The 18,826-nt window shown below is 45.0% G+C and overlaps 1 protein-coding gene across 1 annotated transcript; it reads left to right on the forward strand.

Annotated features, from left to right (window-relative positions):
* Nucleotides 1-33: 33 nt before the first annotated feature.
* STRA8 (stimulated by retinoic acid 8) lies at nucleotides 34-14,660 on the forward strand (the record flags this gene model as incomplete). Its single annotated transcript, XM_079546571.1, is given in 11 exon segments — nucleotides 34-92; nucleotides 94-167; nucleotides 170-265; nucleotides 268-377; nucleotides 2,737-2,812; nucleotides 4,096-4,180; nucleotides 4,546-4,701; nucleotides 8,181-8,463; nucleotides 9,786-9,862; nucleotides 11,855-11,966; nucleotides 14,586-14,660. Coding segments are annotated over 11 exon segments (1,203 nt in total).
* Nucleotides 14,661-18,826: the final 4,166 nt, after the last annotated feature.

Below are 18,826 nucleotides of genomic sequence, written 5' to 3' on the forward strand. Positions count from 1 at the left end.
GTCCCCTGCCGTGCCCGCCCATCGCAAGGCACGATGGGAGCTGTAGTCCCCGCCGCTCGCCCATGCGCACCGCCCTCCCCCGCGCGTTCCACTCCCCCTTCCCTGCTTCCTTGCCCTCCTGCGGCCGCAGCCCGCGTTTTTGTCTGTCTCCCATTGGCCGCCGCCGGGCGCAAGCTGCGTCCCCATTGGCTGGCTGCCACGTGCGGCTCGTGTTGCTGGGCGCGGACAGGCAGTGGCTCGGCGGTCATGGGTGGGGCAGGGCGGGTTGCGCGGGGAGCGTGGTGTTCGGGAGCGGCCGTCGTCGTCTGTGGGATCCCGCTGTCTGCTTCGCTGCCGCCTCGCCCCTCCTGGCTGCTGAAGGAACGGCAGGAGCGGGAGTTGGTCTTATCCATAGGTGATACGTGCAATTGGTAACCGGGGGCGTTGGACCAGTTTCGGGGAACTTCCCCTCAGTGAGCTGCAGGGAAGGGCAGGGCAGTGTGAGGGGATGGAAGCTGTCCCGTCCTCAGAGCTGCCCCGCTGGGCAACGATCTGCACTTCCTCGTGGTGAATTGGGGGAAGATGGTGCTGCAAAGAAGGCCGCTGTCTGGTGGCATCAGCCCCAGCATCTTGTGGGAATGGGTTATCCGACAGGGACAGGGCAGGAGGTGGGGTGCCACAATTTGAGGTTAGCAAGAGATCAGGGTTTAGTCAGAGCCTACAGACAGCATTCCTCAGGCAAAAGCCATCACTTCCCACTGTAAAACGCACCGCAGTGCTCGTGCATTCCCTTCGCTGTTCCCAGCACGACCCCCCATTGCGTTGCAGCCGCCGATGGAGGCAGCGGGTGGTTGCGGTGAGCTCTGTGCAAGAGCACGGCCCGCTCCCCAGGCGCAGCCGCAGGAGGTGGAGCCCCGCGCCGCACGCAGACGCCTGGCACAGGCCCAGCACCGCACAGTGCTGGCGGGACTCTTCAGCAGCCTGCAAGAGACCGTGCTATCCCAGTCAGACAGCCCGGCCTCCAAGGTGCGGGGCGATGACTGCCTTTCTCCTATCTGTCGTTGTCATAGAATGGCTTGAGGAAAGGATCTCAAAGATCGCTTGTTTTCACCTCCATGCTGTGAGCAGAGCTGCCACCCCTCGGGTTAGGCTGCCCGTGGCCTCATCCAAGCTGCCCTTGGGCGCCTTTAGGGATGGGGCATTCTGTCATAGACATGCGTTTCAGTTTATCTGTTGGGATCCCAAGGGGTGCCAGCATGTACATAATTTCAGTCTGGGCAGATTTCCTGGATTCCTTCTGCTTTGCAGCTGCCAGCTCACCATGAGCAACTTGCTTAGTAGTCTCTTTGTCATGGGTTTATCATGTGGCTTGCCTGTGCTTTTCATACGGAATTTTTGTAGTTTCTTCTTAGCTGTGTTTTGGATGTAAATCAAGGGATCCTATGATACAATGACCTTGATTTCACAGCGTTTTGGTAGGAAATTGAGAGGAGTGAGTTTAGGGACAGATCAAGTTAGAAGGAAGGCAGTAATTCATTCAGCATATAAGGTACATTCTGTATCCAATAGACTGAGAGAATAAGATGGGGAGGGAACCCTTGTTCCTCCTGGCCTCTACTAAAATAAGAAACTATTCCTTTTAAAAAAAGAAAAAGAAATAAACAAAAACACTACTAAAAAGTTGCATAGTATCCTGCTGAGGGTAGGGGAATGACCATCAGGATTTTTCAGCTCTGCCACCAACTCATTTAGATTGGTCACTTTCACTTTTCCAGAGAGGATAGTGGCTTTACAGGATCATATTTGTAAAGTGCCTTGAGATTCTAAGCATGCAAAGTGCTGCTGTCTGGGGCTGAGGCCCTTATCCCCCATGAAGTTCAAGGTAAGAATTCAGTTTGCCATACTCTGAAGGAGATGCAAATGTTAAGCTGAAGTCCCCACAACCTCAGAACTAAGGCTAAACAGATATTTGTTTTGTCTCCTCTGACTGGACTGTCTTAATGTACCAATTCTTTGAACTACTCTTTGATAGTATCATGTGCCTAAGACATGACTTTGGAGGTGAGGTCCTAACTGCATAAGTTTACTCCTAATTCTAGTGCTTAGTGCCTTGCTAAAGTATCTGGTGTGAAAGCTCTGCCAGAGGGACCTCCTGTCTGAGCTGCCTGGGCGGTCCCACTGATCCTATAAATCTAGGAGCAATTTTTAGATGGGTGTGTTGAAAGGTACTGGCCATATGTTCTTCGTTATGCTGCAATGAAGGAATGATCTACAGTGCTTGTTATTCCAGCTGACATCAGTGCAGCTGGAGCAGAACATGGCAAGGGCTTCTAGCAAAATTCTCAGGAGAGGTGAATTATAAAGTCTTACACCTAAAGCTGGTAGACATCCAAGAGGACATGTTACAGCATGGTGTTTCTGGACATGCTCCAAGAAGATAATGATCCAAACAAGAACAGTTGCTGGTAAAAGATGTGACTTAAGTAGCAAATGGCTGTATGACTAGGCATTATGTACATGTATTGTACAATATATTTATATTACAGAATATTTATCTTCTGTATTTAACTTTGCTCTTAGATCTTTCTCCTCTTCATAAGGCTACAGGTAGATGGTGAAACATCACGGTCGTTTTCTCAGACACATGGAGATAACTGAGGGTCAAAATGAAGGAGAGAAATGAAGAAAGCAACTGAGTTGAAACATGAATTCAGTCAGAGCAGAGAGCAATCAGTTCTGTTTTCTTTTTGTGTTTAGTATCAGGTTTTGCGTAAGGCTAAGAAATATATCCAGGAGCTGGAGCAAACCTTGAGTTCTTTGCTGAAGATGAAAGGTACTGTATGCAAGTATTTGCCTCAGACAGTTTGTTAAGTAGAGGCAGGTAGATGCGTGGCTGCTCCCATTAAGCATTAGACTTTAATGGGGCTTCATTTGTAGCACAAGTGTTGTCAACCCAGTAAGCACTGTCCCTCAGATCCACAGCCATTCCCAGCCCTCCATGGCAGAGGAAGGGCACAACTAACTTCTGCTGCCCCCAGCTGCAGGCAGGGTCCCCACCTACCCCTGCACAGGCTGCATGCATAGGCTGGAGGAACAGGTGTGCTCCTTCCAGCCCCAGCACAGTATCAATCAGAGCTGTTACACACCCTGCACTCCTCATCAAGCACAGCCAGAGCTGGAACTTCAGAGCTGCAGGCTTTGGTCTGAGTTAGAGGAAGAAAAGGAGAGAGAATCTGTTGAGAGTTTCCTCACAAAAGTATGGTAAATGGAAGCCTTTAGTTAAGAATCTAGGCCCATAGGAACAGGTAAGAGACGCTGTGGTTTGTTTTTGTCAGTTTTGCTTTCAGCTTGGCAGGTTGTGGTCATGCACTCCATGCCCTCACCAGCATGCCTGCTGCTCTCTGGTGCTGCTCACTCTCTCTGATGACAACAAGAAGGATTGGGGACAGATGGGTAGAGCTTTTGGACATATTTTTATGTCCCTTCGCATATCCAGAACATGGTGTGCTAGAAAAGGCATTGCTGTTTGTGCAACTTGCAGTTCCAGTGTTTTGTATCAATTACAGATCATAATGCTTAAAACAAGAAAAGTCCTCTGAAACCACATATTTGGGTAACCCATAAAAGGCAACCATAGGTAGGAGGAGTCATTTGGAAGAGAAATCTGAAGGCTTCACAAGCAGTGGGGTGGCTGAAAAGAGTTTTGAAGTAAATTTCCCTTCATATTTACTTGCATATATGTAAAATTCATACCACTGCTGAATCACAGGGTGGGTTGTCCAGGGTTTTTATGTGCATTACATGACAATTATGAGATGTTGTATTGACTAGTGCTTGTTCTTGTTGGGACTTTTGATTTGCTGATTGTTTTCACCATTGGTTCTCTCATACCAATGTTAAAAGGAGAACATCTGAGTTCCTCAACAATCAGAAGCTCCCAGTAGTGGTAGTGATATAGGAGAGGCAGAGGTGTTGCATCTCACATCGCTTTTGCCTAATGAAGAGTTGTGGCTCCTGAAGGACCAGTTGTCAGATTATTCTGCTTGACTGGGACTGAGGATGAGATGGAAGCCAACGGCCCCACCAGTGTGACAGTTGCCTTTCTGCCAACAACAGAGTCCTTCAGCCTGGAGGATGGGAACCCGTCCAGCCTGGAGGAAGTCAGGGAAGAATATGTCAAGAGGCACTTCAGCAATCACAGGTAAGGGCTTAAACCAATCAAGGGAAGATGATAATACTTTGCATTTTCTTCCATCCCAGTGCCTCTTAGCCTCTTTGTCTTTGTTACTGAACTTCCAAGCAGAGGCCTTTCATCATGACGAAAAGATGAAGAGGTTTCTTGTGGACCCCTGTAATCTCACACAGCGCATGAACAGTGTTTGTATTTCCTTTGCCTCCTATGCAGCTCACCACAGACTTCTTATTTGCCTGCAGAGCAAAAGGATGGGGGAAAAGCTTGCTGGGAAGAATGGCCCTGGACCCTGGAGTGACCATGACAAAGACATTATTAATCCAGTTAAGAAGTTGTTCATGTGGCTTTTTTTTTTTTCTGTGTGTTCTTTTCAGCACTGCGTCGTCAGCCTCAGAAGCTGTGAGCGAGAGTGATTCTGCCGTCTGGTATTTGATGCAAGAATGTGAAAACCAAACAATGGAAGAGGACGGAAAGCCAGGATTTATCCAGTACCCAGAGACTTCATCCCCAGATCTGGTGGAATTTGAACGGTAGGTGCACCTCAAGTTGTCTTCAAGTTTTTTTTCACCTATTTGCATTAACACTGCATCTAGTCAGTGCTGTAAATGGAGCCTTGCAAAAGCCTTGTATCAGAAACTTTGACCCTGCTGGTGATGAAGCTGGAGCTGTGTCTGGCACACAAATGGAATCCCAGCGTGGTATCAGCCCCCAGCTCTCCCTCAAACTCTCAAGAAAGAGAAACAAAAATTGTTTCAAGTGTGTCAGTCCCTGTGTGGATGTGCTTTACTGCTGTCCAGTGGCTTGTAGAGTGAGCTGCAACACGCCTGTAGTGGTTCAACAGGCAAGTGGTTTTTAACCCAGATGGAATGGGAGTTTATTCGAGCAGCGTGGCTTACCCAGGTGTTTGCTCCTGTGTGCTTGTGGTATCAGTATCATTATCAAGTTCTATCTTCACGATGGGGCTGAGTTTGAGGAGCACAGGAATTGCTGCACCAGATGAAACCTGCCAGTGGCTAGCTGTACGTGTTCCAGTTCCAGGGGAGCTGCAGAACTGCAGATAGGTAGATGTGGGCAGATATTTCCCCCTGCAAGTGATGATTGTCCTGCCTGGTATTGGTATGAGAATCTGAGACACTGTTGTCCCTTCCAGAGATGGATGTTTAGCTCCTAGCACCTTGGAGTACTTGTTTGTAAGATCAGAGCAGCGTAGGACTGGAAGAAATGAGGGAAAATAATGCAGTACTCAACCTGCAGTGGTCTGCAGAATAGCAGCAGTCTGGAAGGCATAAGAAAGTACTCCTCAATATGACTGAAACACAGAGAGAGAGAGAGGAAGGGAACAGAAGTGTGCTACAGTCAGAAGGTGCAGGTCTGTAACCTCTTTAGGATTAGCCAAGTGCCTGACACAGCTGCTAAAAATCGGAGACCGTTGCTTTCCTCTCAGTGGTCCATGTATTTTAATCTAGGATTTTAATGGTAAATTTTCTATTTTTTCGAAGTTATTGGTATCTTAAAACTGAGCGTTTATCACATTCTTGCCCCTGCTCTCAAATGGCACTAGGATGTACTACAGGGCTCATAGATGGTAATCATCCCAGACTTAAAAATACACAGTGTGGGAGAAGCCACGGCTATAGCTGGTATCCTCCAGAGCTTCACAGCCATAAGTGTAAATGCAGTAAAAATGCAGACGATTTTTTTTTTTTTAATTATTATTATTTTTTGCTTTGAACTGATGTTTTTTAATAATTTTCCCCTGGACTATTGAGGTTTTTCATCAAAACGAGACCGCAGCTCTGCCAGCAGGTGGCACCAGCCTACTGCTACTGTGCCTGCTTTTGCTCCTGTGAGATTTGGAGGTGGTTGTAGTAAGGTATCATTTGAAAGACCTTGAAATGTGCTGACTGAGGATTTTCTGGAGGAAGTAATCCCTGCTTCATCAAAGCCTGCACAATAGGGCCATAAACACCTGTATTTCCCCTTCTTCACTGATGAGGTGGACCACAGCCTTTGCAGTGCTGCGTGGACTCTTGGCATTTACCCTGCAGTTTTATTGCAGCCTGCAGTTGAACTGTAGCTAATTCTTGTTACAAAATCATCAGTGGTAATGGGCATGAAACAGCAGGGAGTCTTCAGTAAACAACAGCTTCTCAGTGATAAGTCTAATCATGTTATTTGGGCAGCATCGGAAATGCACTGAGCTTCTACAGAGAGCTACAGTGATGAGACTACCCAGTATTCCAAATGTGCAAATGTGCAAAATGTGGTCGTCTCCTTCCAGCTGGGAAGGAAATTGTTGACTCATGGTTTGTTCAAACTCAATTTCTTTAGCAAAGCAGTCTATGATGATTCATTCTGTTAGAGAAACTCCAGATCCTTCATTCAGAGCTGGATGTTCAGAATTCTTGGTGAGTGCAATAGCTGACCTAACAGTGCTTGCCTCCCTTACAATATTTTTGTGTCCAGCAACGGCAGAAAAACTTCACAGCATGGAAATGGGAGTTTAAACATGTTTGTGTTTGCATGTGGGGTTATTTTAAAATTTTCAATACTGACTTACTAAAACAAATAGTTGTAAAAAGATGCAGTACTTTTTGGTTAATTTCTCGTGCAGCAGTTTGGTTAGCCAGGAAATGTGCTTAATTGGGACGTCTTCCAAGGAGACATTCTGAGCCCAGTCAAACTGAGAAACAAGGACTGCTCTTTATGCTTTTCCTTTTTACTCCTTCGGACACATTCTTTCATCTGAGGAGCTCTAATCATTTAATAAACATAAAATAACTTTCAGTGTTACTTTCTAAAGTAGACATTATTGTTCCTGGCGCACTGTGCCACGCAGTACTAACAGAAGAGGCAAGCTCTTCCTGTGTTTGCATCTTCAGCTTGAAATTGCAGCATTAATGTTGAATTGCTAGTTTCACTGCAGAACTCAGTTCACTCACAGAACTCAGTCTTGGCAATGCAGTCCCTCAGATGTAGGAACTGAGTTCCTATATTCACACTAATCAGAGTTTCCAAGCCCCTGCCTTCCTATCTGCATGTATAGTACCTAGTACATCAAGGTATGACCTCAGCCAAGTGTTTTTAGAGCACTGCAATGCCAGAAGTATAAAAAGTGACTCACAGTGCAAGAGCCTCGGGATACAAAGGCAGGTATGCCAAATTTTATGAAAAGCCAGCGTGAGGTTTGCCTGTGTGATGAGTATGGCCTGCAGCAGCCTGGAGCTCCTATTCTGAGGCCGCCCTGCTGAGGCTCTGGCTGAAGCCTGCCCTTTGCAGATGAAATCTTGGCATAGCAGAGTTGCTGAACTTTTCTGGTGGTTTTGGGCAATGTTCAGTAATTGTATGAGGTCTCTGAGGGAGAAGTCAGTGAAGTAGTTTTGAATCACTGCTACTCCCTCCTCCCCTGTTGATGGCTGCAATTATATCACAGTCTTTCTAGATAATAACTAGAACTGTTCAGCATAGCTGCTTTATTAGAGAAGACTATTGAGGTGTCAGTTCAATTATTTAGCAACAAGCCTTGCACAATAGTTGCTTATCTGCAAAGATCAATCACAGTTCCACAATTCTGAGGTAATGCTAATTATATCCTTAGCTTACCTTCCAAATACCAAGCAGTCCTTCCAGCCCAAGGAAGTTTCCTCAGCGGTTGTGCTGAGCTCAGGGTGGATCAGCACCTCTCCAGGAGCAGAACTCCAAGGGGCTCAGTTTCTCAGCCCAGTAATGTACAGCGTCTGTTAACCACCCACAGTGCAGTGCTTTGCAAAGGTTCCTTGCAGCTGTAGGTCTTCCAAAGCCAACAGGAGAAACTGCATCTTGTGCAAAGGCAAAGGTCATATTCATCACATACTTTGCAATGGCAACTCCGCACTGACCATGGCCTAGGCCATGACCAAATCAAATGGTCAGTAGAACTATGGCAGTTCTGTCATCGGATGCCTTGTCCCTCCACACTGACTGACAGCAGTTGGATAGCTTGCTCTTCAGATGCTCCTTGTCCTTTCAGGTACCTGTATTTTTATAAGCACACAGTAGACCTACTGAGAGAGCATGGAATTGTTTCTGCTGAGGAGGTACCTCTCCCTGTGGTCTCCACGGCTATTTCACACCTCTGGCAAGAGCTTTCTGAAGAAAGGAGAGACAGCATCTTGCAGTACTGTAGCCAGAGAGATTTCCACCTGGGTCCTACGGATGCTTGCCAAGAGCCTGCGTGCGCTGATGGCGATGTGAGAGACAGTGGAGGTAACAGTGAGGAAGCCAGTGGCTCCTTGGTCTCCACGCCAGAGGAAGTAAGTGCTCAATAATACATATCCTCTGCCCCTAAAGCTCCAGTCCTCAGTTGCTAACTGGCTCTGCAGCTTCTAATTAGAGAACATACAGTAGTTTTAATTAAGTTTTCCCAAGACCACTCGAATGGAAAAGTGGAAACAACAAACAGCCTGTGAGTAAATGTCTTGAATTCTCTCTCGGTAAGATAGACAGCAAGCTGTAGGAGCGCCGTGGCAGCAATCCTGGCATTTCTCTGTTGAGCTGTGGATTCCTGTGCTAAGTAACAGTTAAATTAGCTCTAACTTGCTGTGGGGTGGGGAGCAAGAACAAGGGTTGTCCAACTGCTGTCTTCTGCAAGTCTTCCATGCAGCACAGATTATCTATATCCAGAAGAGATGCCCAGATTCCTAAAACCTGTGTGTTTTTGCCTGGTTGCTTGTTTTTTAATTTGTTGGGTTTTGATTTTTACTTGTTTTTGTTTGTTTGTTTGTTTGTTTTTAGTAATCAGAGCACTTAGTAGCAAAGATAAAGTATTTGTAGAGACCAGTTCCAGCGATACAGGGCTGATGACTGCCTATTCCGTGCATTTCTGCAGAGCCAAGAATTCAATGACTGTGTAGATGGGAGCATCTGAAAAGAGAGATTAAATAACAGCCAACTCTCCATAAATTGTTCCTGATTAAGCATTGACTGCTTAAGCAACTGGCTGTTCAGAGAAGTGTACAATGTTATTAGTTGCGAGGGAAGGTCAGAGGTTCACTTTTAGCAGATTGTAAATTGCATTTACAAGCTCCTTTTTGAGTCACAGGACAATTAGCAATTCAGTCCACTGACCTGCTTAGGAAATGTCGTGGGGATGTTGCATGTACAGTACTTTCTGGCACAGAAGATGTGTGAAGAGCATGAACTAATGAGATTAGTGGTCTGTCACATGGAGAATCCGAACTCCTTTGTAAGACGAGTCATATACTGGAATCGGATTTGTGGAGAATGATGGCTGGTACAGCTGAGATCTCCAGCCATAAACAACACAACGGCCAAAGTCAAGTCTGGAAAGCACTGTTAAATTCATGTATTTACTGATGCTCTGGGAGATGTAAGTCTAATTCTTGGAGGCTGAAAAACAGGGAACAGACTAATCTTGTGTTTGGAGTTACGAAAGTTTCTCCTCCTTGTTCTTTATTTGCAAAACCCTGTAGATTTCTGCAGAAGGAAACATTAGCTGTTAAATGGAAAGAAAAAAATATTGTACTTCTTATTATTTCATTGTTAAAAACTATGCCCTAGGTAAAACTCTTTAAATGGCTGGATATGCTGACATCTAAAATGTTTTCTGTGACAGGTAATGTTTGAAGACGCGTTTGATGTTGCTGCTGGTTTCCTTGAAACAAATGAGACACAGGGATTGTCCAGCCAGAGGTAAATTTTAGCATCCTACCCTTTTGCTAGATAGAGTAACTCAATAGCTGACAGTCAGTGCTCCCCAACAAGTTTGCTGTAGAGAAAGTCAGTAGCTGAGCGTTCTCTTTTGTGCCTAACTTTTAGTCAGTGGATAAAATAGTAGCATACAGCAGTTGTGCTCACTGTAGTATTACCTTTTAAGGTGGATGAATGACATGAGGAATAGGCATTTACAACAGAACCAGGAAGATTAGCTTACAGGAGTGCCCAGTAGCTTTGAGATAACCAGGCACTCCTAATAAGTGATTCTTCATGGAAAGTCTAGGAAGAGTCCTGGATTTTGGATAAATAGATAAACTCTTCCAATTTTTTTCTCTACTTTGCATAGCTTTCTGTCTTTCCAAATTACAAGATTTCTAATGTTTTCCTTTTTTCTCTCTCTCACTTACAAGGTCTGTGATGACCATAAGGCACTTCCTGGACAATTAACTATACTCTCACTTAATGAGACAAAAATAATCTCTTTTTTTTTTCTTTAACATCATCTCTCTTAATCTTCTTCAAGTACCCTAATTTCATCAGTAAGAGATGATCAAGCTGAAGTGTGGTTGGCTTGAGCAGAAAGATCAAAGAAACACGAGGGGGAATGGTTTTGAACTAAGACAGAGGAGGTTTAGGTTAGATATTAGGAGGAAGTTTTTCACACAGAGGGTGGTGATGCACTGGAACAGGCTGCTCAAGGAGGCTGTGGATGCCCCATCCCTGGAGGCATTCAAGGCCAGGCTGGATGTGGCTCTGGGCGGCCTGGTCTGATGGTTGGAGACCCTGCACATAGCAGGGGGTTGAAACTCGATGATCACTGTGGTGCTTTTCAACCCAGGCCATTCTGTGATTCTGTGATTCTCTGCAGGTCAGATCACAATTATCTAAGAAAGAACATGTCAAACTAGCACTGCTTTTGATTTTTCCAGTGGACTAAAGAAAGAAAAGGTTTCTCTTCAAGAAGAAAATCACTTTCTGATTCATCTCTTACATATTCTTCCTGCTTAGTCTTGCTTAGATTATTTTTTTTCTCTTTCCAAATAGTGTTTTAATTTTTTTTTTTTTAATCCAGCTGCTTATTTTTCCATATTTAGAGAGTTCTTTAATGTGAATCTTGTCTTCTTCACTGTAATTCCACACTGCACTTCCAGAACAGCATGAACAGAAATAAGATTGCTCTGGCTGTTCGTCAGAATATGTTTGTATTGTAAAGCTTAACAAAACATGTATCTATTAAATTCCATTTATTAGGTCATAGCTGCTGTTTGTTTTTGAAACAAGGAAAAGCAAACTTTGTTAACACTGCAAATGTATTGGCATCATCTTTGCAGTCTGGTTTAAGCCCCAAATTAGATTAATATTTCAGTAGTCAGCGTTTTCCATGTGCCCTTCTTTTTTTCTATCACCCTGTGCTTTATAGTTCAGGACAGAGGTGTGGTGCAGAACTTTGTAAGGTCCCAGGGAGAGCATAGAGGTGAGGTCCAGAGTGAGTATTTGACCTTAGTACCAAAGTTGCCGATCACCTGAGTACAAATTTGCCAGTAAACAGCTGATGTGTGATTTTGTGACCAAAAACTTTACAAAAGAAGGCAAAGTTGCTTCTTGGAACAACCCTACAAAATACACTGCCAAATGGCCATTTTTCCTCTACATTATGATGCGTGTGTACCTTTCCCTAGAACAGTGCTATCACAGCTGTAGTGTATTAGTGGATCTCTGTTGTGGTAGTGGTTTCTTATACTGGAGTTCTCAGTTCTTAGATATCTTTCTGCACTTGTTAGACAGCATTTCCTCATTACACCTCCACTCCTTCCTGTCTTTTTCACCTATTGTCTTTCTTGTCAGATTTGTCATGGAAACAACTTAAGTATTCTATAATTTGTAAGTAAAATGCGAAGGAGAGAAAGTAAGGAGGAGGAGCAAAAGAGGGAAGAGGAAATTAAATATAATTTCTTGTTCCATTTTCAGTTCTTCATTTACAAGCGGCATTTCTGAAAATCCAGAGGATGACCACAGACTTTATCTGCAGATCACTGACTTCCTAAAAAGCCTTTTCTTTGCTAATACACACTTCTGCCAGGTAAGCTTTCCAAAGGGTTCCTTACAGAAGGAGCAGTGTATTTCTGTCACTGTCAGAAAGAGTTTTCCCTTGCTTCAGATCATGGCGTCCAGAATCATTAAAACAAGACCTTGGGGCTTATTGCTTTAGATGTCATTCTGCAGGTCCATAACCCACCCTTGGCCTCTTGATTCTGAACACAGTGGGACTACCCTGTGCTTTATCTTGGTGCCAGCTTCCCTACCCTGAGCCTTTGTTTGGCAAGCCTTGAGAGTAGAGTAATTATGCTCTTGAAAGAGAACAGCTCTTAAAAGAGAGCAGCTGCTGTGCTGTGTCTTAACATCAGCCTACTGGTGCAGATTCGCTGAGCCAGAAATCATTGTGTTTGCAGTGTTAGTCCTCCTGTTCTTGTCCTCTTGCCAAGAGGGTGTCTGAGAACTTGCACATGGATACAGGACCGAAAAGGAGAGATCACTAAGCAAGAAGATGTTTATTTTGGCTCAGATTGTGCCTCTGCAGTGGCCACTGTTTCTCTATGTTCTGCTGTCACCTCGCTTCCACCCGGTCTGTTACTTGAGCAGATTGTCCTTTAAAGAAAATGGAATATTTGTGGTGAGGGATGGTTGAGACACCAACCAAACAAAACCCAAAACAACAACACAAAGAACCAGAAACCAGTGTTGCACCACTGTCTAAATCTATCGCAAAACGATTTCTGCACGTCACTTGGTTCCTACAATCTCCTAGAGACCTTAGCACTAAAGGAGGTGCTGGGAATGACAGCAGGCATAGCAAAAGCTATTAAACAGGAGCTATCAGAGTAGGACTCTTCAGCAGAAATGTCTGGGAGTGACATGAGAAAATTTGGATCCTAAATGACTTGGATTTGGTACACAGAACGATGATCCATTGCCTCTTAACAGCAGAACTAGACAGCACCCAATGAAATGAACAAACAGTATGTTAAGAATTTGCAGATTACCAGAGTTAACTCCCCAGGGATGAGTCCATTGAGAGTTAATAAATCTGGACAAAGATCCAGATATAATTTCATATGCAGAACACCCTCACAGCACAGTGTGCCAGAATGAAGGAGCATGTATTAGGGACACAGAGCACATTGCATGCAAAATGCTTGCACTTTTTGTTTAAACATCTACTCCTGGTCATTGTCAGAGACCAAGCACTGATTTACACAGCCACTTGGTCTGTAAATAACTGTTCTGGATAAAACCAGGGCTCTTTCTGTGTTCATATAAATGACTGTGAAATGAAGATGCCTAGAAAAGAAAGAATGACATAATGCAAGGTGCATGTTTTCCAGCTGTGAATGGCTAAGTGCTGCTTTTGCCCTCTGCTTGGTGCTGTATCACTGTGTGCGAGCCCAAGCCCATCTTACAGCTCTCACATACAGTGGTGTAGGTGGTAGTGAAATGCTGCAAATTGGAAGCTGAGCACTTCTTTTATTCAGGAACTTTGAATTGTCTGTGATAAGACAATAAAAAGGGAGCGTGAGCAGAATTCACCCAGACTAAATAGTACTGATAATCTGTTTTGGTTTAGATAACTGTGGTACAGCACATCTAGAGTCCTGCCAAGAGGCAAGAAAATTTGACTGACAAATTTTGGGTTTTGAGAGCAGAAATTCAGCTGTACTTCTGAGCAAATAGTTTGGAGACAGTTATGGAAGTTCAGCTGAGTGTGTCTAGGAGATATTCCAGCTAGCTTGAAACACTACCTCAGGCAACAGCAGGGCTCAGCGTAGGCTACACAACTTAACCCAGACAGTGGGTTACTCTGTGCACTGAAGACTCCTGGACTTGTCCTGAATAGGAGACCTTCTTGTTTACTTTGTGCGTGTAACCAAATCCCTGCAGACCACTCTCTCGATGCAGTATTGATACAGGTACATTTGCCCAAGAGTTTGGGCAGTGCTGGTGGTATCATTATCCCAAAGGGTAAGTGGTGTCCTGATGCACCGTGCACGCACATGGTAGATGATGATATGGAGGCAAGCAGCAGGTACTGTACTTAGAGGCAGGGCCACCAGTGTGTGCCTGACTGATGTGTGAAAGGCAGCCTCTGTCCCTTCCATCTTCCATCCATGGTGTCCTTCCATCCTCACCACCAGAGCTGGTGAGGTAACAGATTTTCTTGTGGTCATTACATGCCAGTTCCGTGTTAATGCCATTTGAGATTAACTGTACAAAGCACTGTTGTAGGATTGTGTACATTTGCTGTTTCACAGTCTACAGACGCAAACGCTTCTGCATCCTGGACTTTGATTGCTCAAAGCCACTTATGCTCTGTAAGATGGTCAAGAAAACCATTTCCCTCTGTTGCTAAAAGAGCAGCAAAGCCTGAAGACAGTGTAAGTTAGAGGCTCAAGGAAGCTCGCATGTCCTCAGAGCTTGTTATTTGATGTGCTTGCTACCATGGTCTAAATGATGTAGATGGAGGTAGGGTGAAGGCTTGTGATGTTAGATTAGTTGAGAATCTGAGACATTCTTCATCAGGCACCACAAACAGTTGACTGAGAGGTGCTGGTTGCTGATGCAGAGCAGAAGCAGGGCTCGTGGCACTTTGAACACAGTCAACTCTTGTGGTTTTTAACCTTACCTGGCTTTGGGATGGTTTCAGGAAGAAGATCTTCAGATCGATTATGAGACTGTAATGCTGAGGTGCACGGAGACCTTTGATGATGAAGATTTATAAGTAGTATCCCTGTATGCCAATGTTTTGCCAAGCATCACTGGATACAGCAGGCATGTGAAGAGATTGTGCCTCTTCCAGAGGAACACCTCTCCAATCAGAATGGGGAGACACTGTGTTGTGGTTTGTTATTGTTGACTTCCCTTTCCTCATCAGTGCTTCATAACTTACCAGTTGAGTAATTTATACTTTTAAATGTTCCAGGTTTAAAATATTTATAAAACCTAAAGGAAGAAATATTTTTCTCTCTGACTTTTTAATGCTGAACCTCATTTCACAAATACACCGAAGCAATTCAGTGACCTTGCCTAATGTGAGCTGTGGAAGAGATGCAGAGAGCACATGGCAACCTACGCGCTCCAGACTGCTACCTACAAAGCTCACAGCGTGCCTCCCAGCATCCTGGCAGTGATTGCTTTCCTCTACAGTTCTTCAGCCAGGGCTGGAAACAACAGAGGGATTTCTTCACAGAGAGTGACGTGAGGACATTCCATATCTATGAGGACAACTGTAGTGGCCACGCACTCCCGAATCGCTCAGAGAGATGCAGATACAATCACAAACTGTGGATTATTTTTGTAAAGTGTGTAAAGTTGAAAGAGAACCAAGCCCCCTGTGCTGTTCTGCTGCATCTTGTTCTTTGATGAGTAGTACTGCTCAGATGGTGTCTTGAAATTAAAAATGCATTGAAGTTAAAACAGATCATTGACATCTCTGAGCTGTCATGAGCGGCTTTCTGCAGACTCGGCCAGTGTTCTGGCAGTGGTTATCTTGAGGTCTCCTTCTTCCTACTTCCCCTCTCATTTTAAAGTACCATGCATATATTGCTCTGGAGGGCCGGGGTTTTGGAACACGTGCTAATTGAAACGTGTACAGGTTTTTCAGGGGATCTGAGGCCAGATCATTCTTTCCTAAAGGAAAGAATACAAGAGACAAATGTGAAAATGAAATTTGCATGAGATGTCCTGTGTGCCCTTTCTTACCATTCTGTAGTTTTGTGGAAAAATGTGTTAGTTTTTCTCAGTGTGGAATCTACTTTTTACAGCTTAAAGTATCCCTTTCTGATCTTACAGCTTGCTGCCATCTCCAGTTCCATTTGCCACATGACATTTGGTCAGTTTTGTTGCAAAAACAAGCCTTTCACTTTTCCACCTCAGTTACTGCATCAGTTGAGGTCATACTTGGCAAATCTGTAGGAGAGCCATGTGAGCAGATAACACTGACGGATTAACAACCTTATTTTTATTAGCTCTCAGTCCCCATGCTTTGAAGACCAGTCCAGGACAGAATTAAGCAGCAGAAATACTGCATTTTTAATCGGCTTTCAGCCTGTCATGTACCAGAGGAGGCAGTTCTAGGTGGTCACCATGGTATGTAGATGCATTCCCTTGATCATCACGTGGGAGAGCTTTTGATGCTTCACCAGGAGAATTTTAGGCTTGAACACAAACATGATCAACAGGTGTGTTCAGGTAGTGTGAAGGTAAGAAATAACTATTCCAAAAGGTAGCAAGCATTGTGGGAGGCATTTATGTCATTATGAAGAGGATGAGGAACACATTACTTTGGTTCCTCCTGTGGCATGACCAGTTTGCAGGATGCAAGCCTGTGTGACGTGGGAAGGCAGCCTTCTCAAGCAGAGCCAGCGCCACCCAGCCAGAGACGGAGCTGCCCCGGTGTGCAAAGGCTGCTCTGCCTTGGCAGGGAAGCAGCCTTAATTCCTGAGCATAGTATTGCTGTGTGTGCACTGGCACCACATTGTTCAGTGCTCGGTGGTTGGTCTTGAAACTTCTTATGAAAAAGCCTGGAAAAGGCCAGCAGGCTGCTGGGGCAGAGCAGTGGGAAGGAGAAGGAGCTTGAGGCAGAAAGGCAGCATGGAGGAAGCAATGGCAAACCTGAAAGCAGCCGTGGAAGTGAGGCCATTGTGGAGGCAGACCTGGCCGAACTGGACAGAATGAGACCAGGTGCATTACAGCTGTGCTGTAGCACAGCAGCTTCTAACACACAGTCTGATCCAGCAGTTGGCAGTCCTGTCCACAGCAGGGGAGTCAGAACTGGATGATGGTTGAAGTCCCTTCCAACCCAAGCCCAGTTCACATCTTGTTAGAAAGCTATGAAAATGTGCTGATCCAGACCCAGTGTCACTAGGTACGAGCATGTATCCCTCACCAACTCTCTCCAGCTTGAACAGGAGGACTTTCTGCCTGCACTTTGGCAGTTCACTATGTGCACCTCTGTAAGCTGCAAGCAGGATCACCCCACACTGCCTGACTTCAGCACGCTTTGAGGAGTAAACAGGAGCAAAGGGTTACACAGGTGGCAGGCAGCTTGCTGTTCCCACGCAGTCCAGAAAAGCCTTCAGGTGTTCAGTTTTGCACCTGAGGATCCCTTGATCTTTCACTTATCAAGGAGCAAATAAACAGAAGCTGCATCCTGTGGTGCAAAGTCAAAGCTGTTTCCAAAACTCAAGTGGCCGTATGCAGCCGGCGGGGAGTGGTAATCCTGCAGCCTCACCCTGCCTACTTCATTTTAGAATTTAGACACATCCCTCTGAGTTAAAAAAACAAACAGGCATATAACAAACACACCAAAGGAGAAATTTCAAAGGGCAGTTAATAGCCTGAGCTTGAAATGGGGACAGAAATAGCTTCTGAGAAATGCCTCGAGCCTCAGCAGCACCAGACACAGCATGCAGTCTGTGCCGCCTGGGCTTCGCTGTGCTGCAATGAAGGATGGGCCCTACTCATGCTGTGCCCCAGGGAGCTGGGGGAGGAGGGTGCAGACATGGCAGCAGGGTGGAAGTGCAAGATGTGGTCACCGTGTCTCATTCATCAGCTGCCATCCTGTTGCCATTAAACCATTCCTGCAGCATATGCTGGATCTGGCCAGCAGCAGGCTGACAGGACACGGGGACAGGGTGATGCAGATTAACTTACGCTTTCTCACATATGCTATGACACAAGTAAGTCTGAGAGTGATGTGTAAGACCAGGGCTTATCTGCTAGTTCTCCTGGGGATATAGGCTATCAGTAAATGAGCTTAAGGTGTGGGCGACATTGTGGAGAATTAAGGCACTGTCAGAGCTGAGGTGCCCAGGACCTCTGTAACATCCCAACTGGGCAGGAATCAGGCATAGTTAAGGAAAAGATCCATAAGATCAACTCCAGTCATCACCTAGTACTACCAAGTCCACCACTAAACCATGTCCTTCAGTGTCATATCTACACATTTCTCAAATACCCCCAGGGATGGTGACTCCACCACATCCTTGGGCAAAATATGCCCCTTAACAGTAAAAATAAGCAACTTACCACTAAATCTGGGACATACCCATATTTTTATAGGCATGAGGAACGAAGGGTTTTCATTGAAACCACACAGATTTTGCTGAGATGAAAGGGTTAAGAAGAAACCATATCACAGCTTTCAGCTGTACAGTTCAGAGTACAGAGAAGATTAGGACAGACTTTTCTGAAAGGGGAACAGTTTTGAGGCAACAGACACAAGTTGATGCACTGGAAATTCCAGTTAGATGTGAGGTAAGCTATTTCTCACCACAAAGGTTGTCAAACACCAGAACTGGTTGCCCAAAGCAGCTGTGGCTTTCCAGCCATAGTTTGACTAGGCACTGCCATGTGCCGCCTGGTCTGAGAGGAAGGGTTGGCCCACATGACTTCCAGAGGTCCTTTCCAACCTGAATTCTCTGTGATTCTTTGAATACAACCTGCCACTCACTATGGAAATCAACCCAAGAAATATCATTCAGTTGCATGTGTTATTTATTTTTCCCAAAATATATTTAAGTATAAATCTCAGTGCAGGAAATTACAGCTTAATGCTATAGCAATATTATTACATGTCAGCAGCAGCCAGCACCACGTGCAGTCACATTATTAACAGGTTAAGGCTGTTTGTGCTGAGAGTAGAAAACAGCAAGAGTCTGCAAGCTGTTTTCTAGAGAAGTGGCTGTCACTACACAATCACCAAGCCAAGTCAAGGACAGTGGGGACACACAGAATTTAGCAGTAGCAGAGGTATGTCACACTACAAGCACAAGTTTTGTCCTTCATCTCTGTGCAATTTGGTACCCTGGGGAAGCTGGCTCCCAGCATCCCAGCTGAATTCCTTTCAGTAAAGCTGGTTATTTCTAACAGGTCAGTAACCTAAGT

The sequence above is a fragment of the Tetrao urogallus genome, assembly GCF_951394365.1.
Source record: "Tetrao urogallus genome assembly, chromosome: 1".
NCBI classification, from domain to species: domain Eukaryota; kingdom Metazoa; phylum Chordata; class Aves; order Galliformes; family Phasianidae; genus Tetrao; species Tetrao urogallus.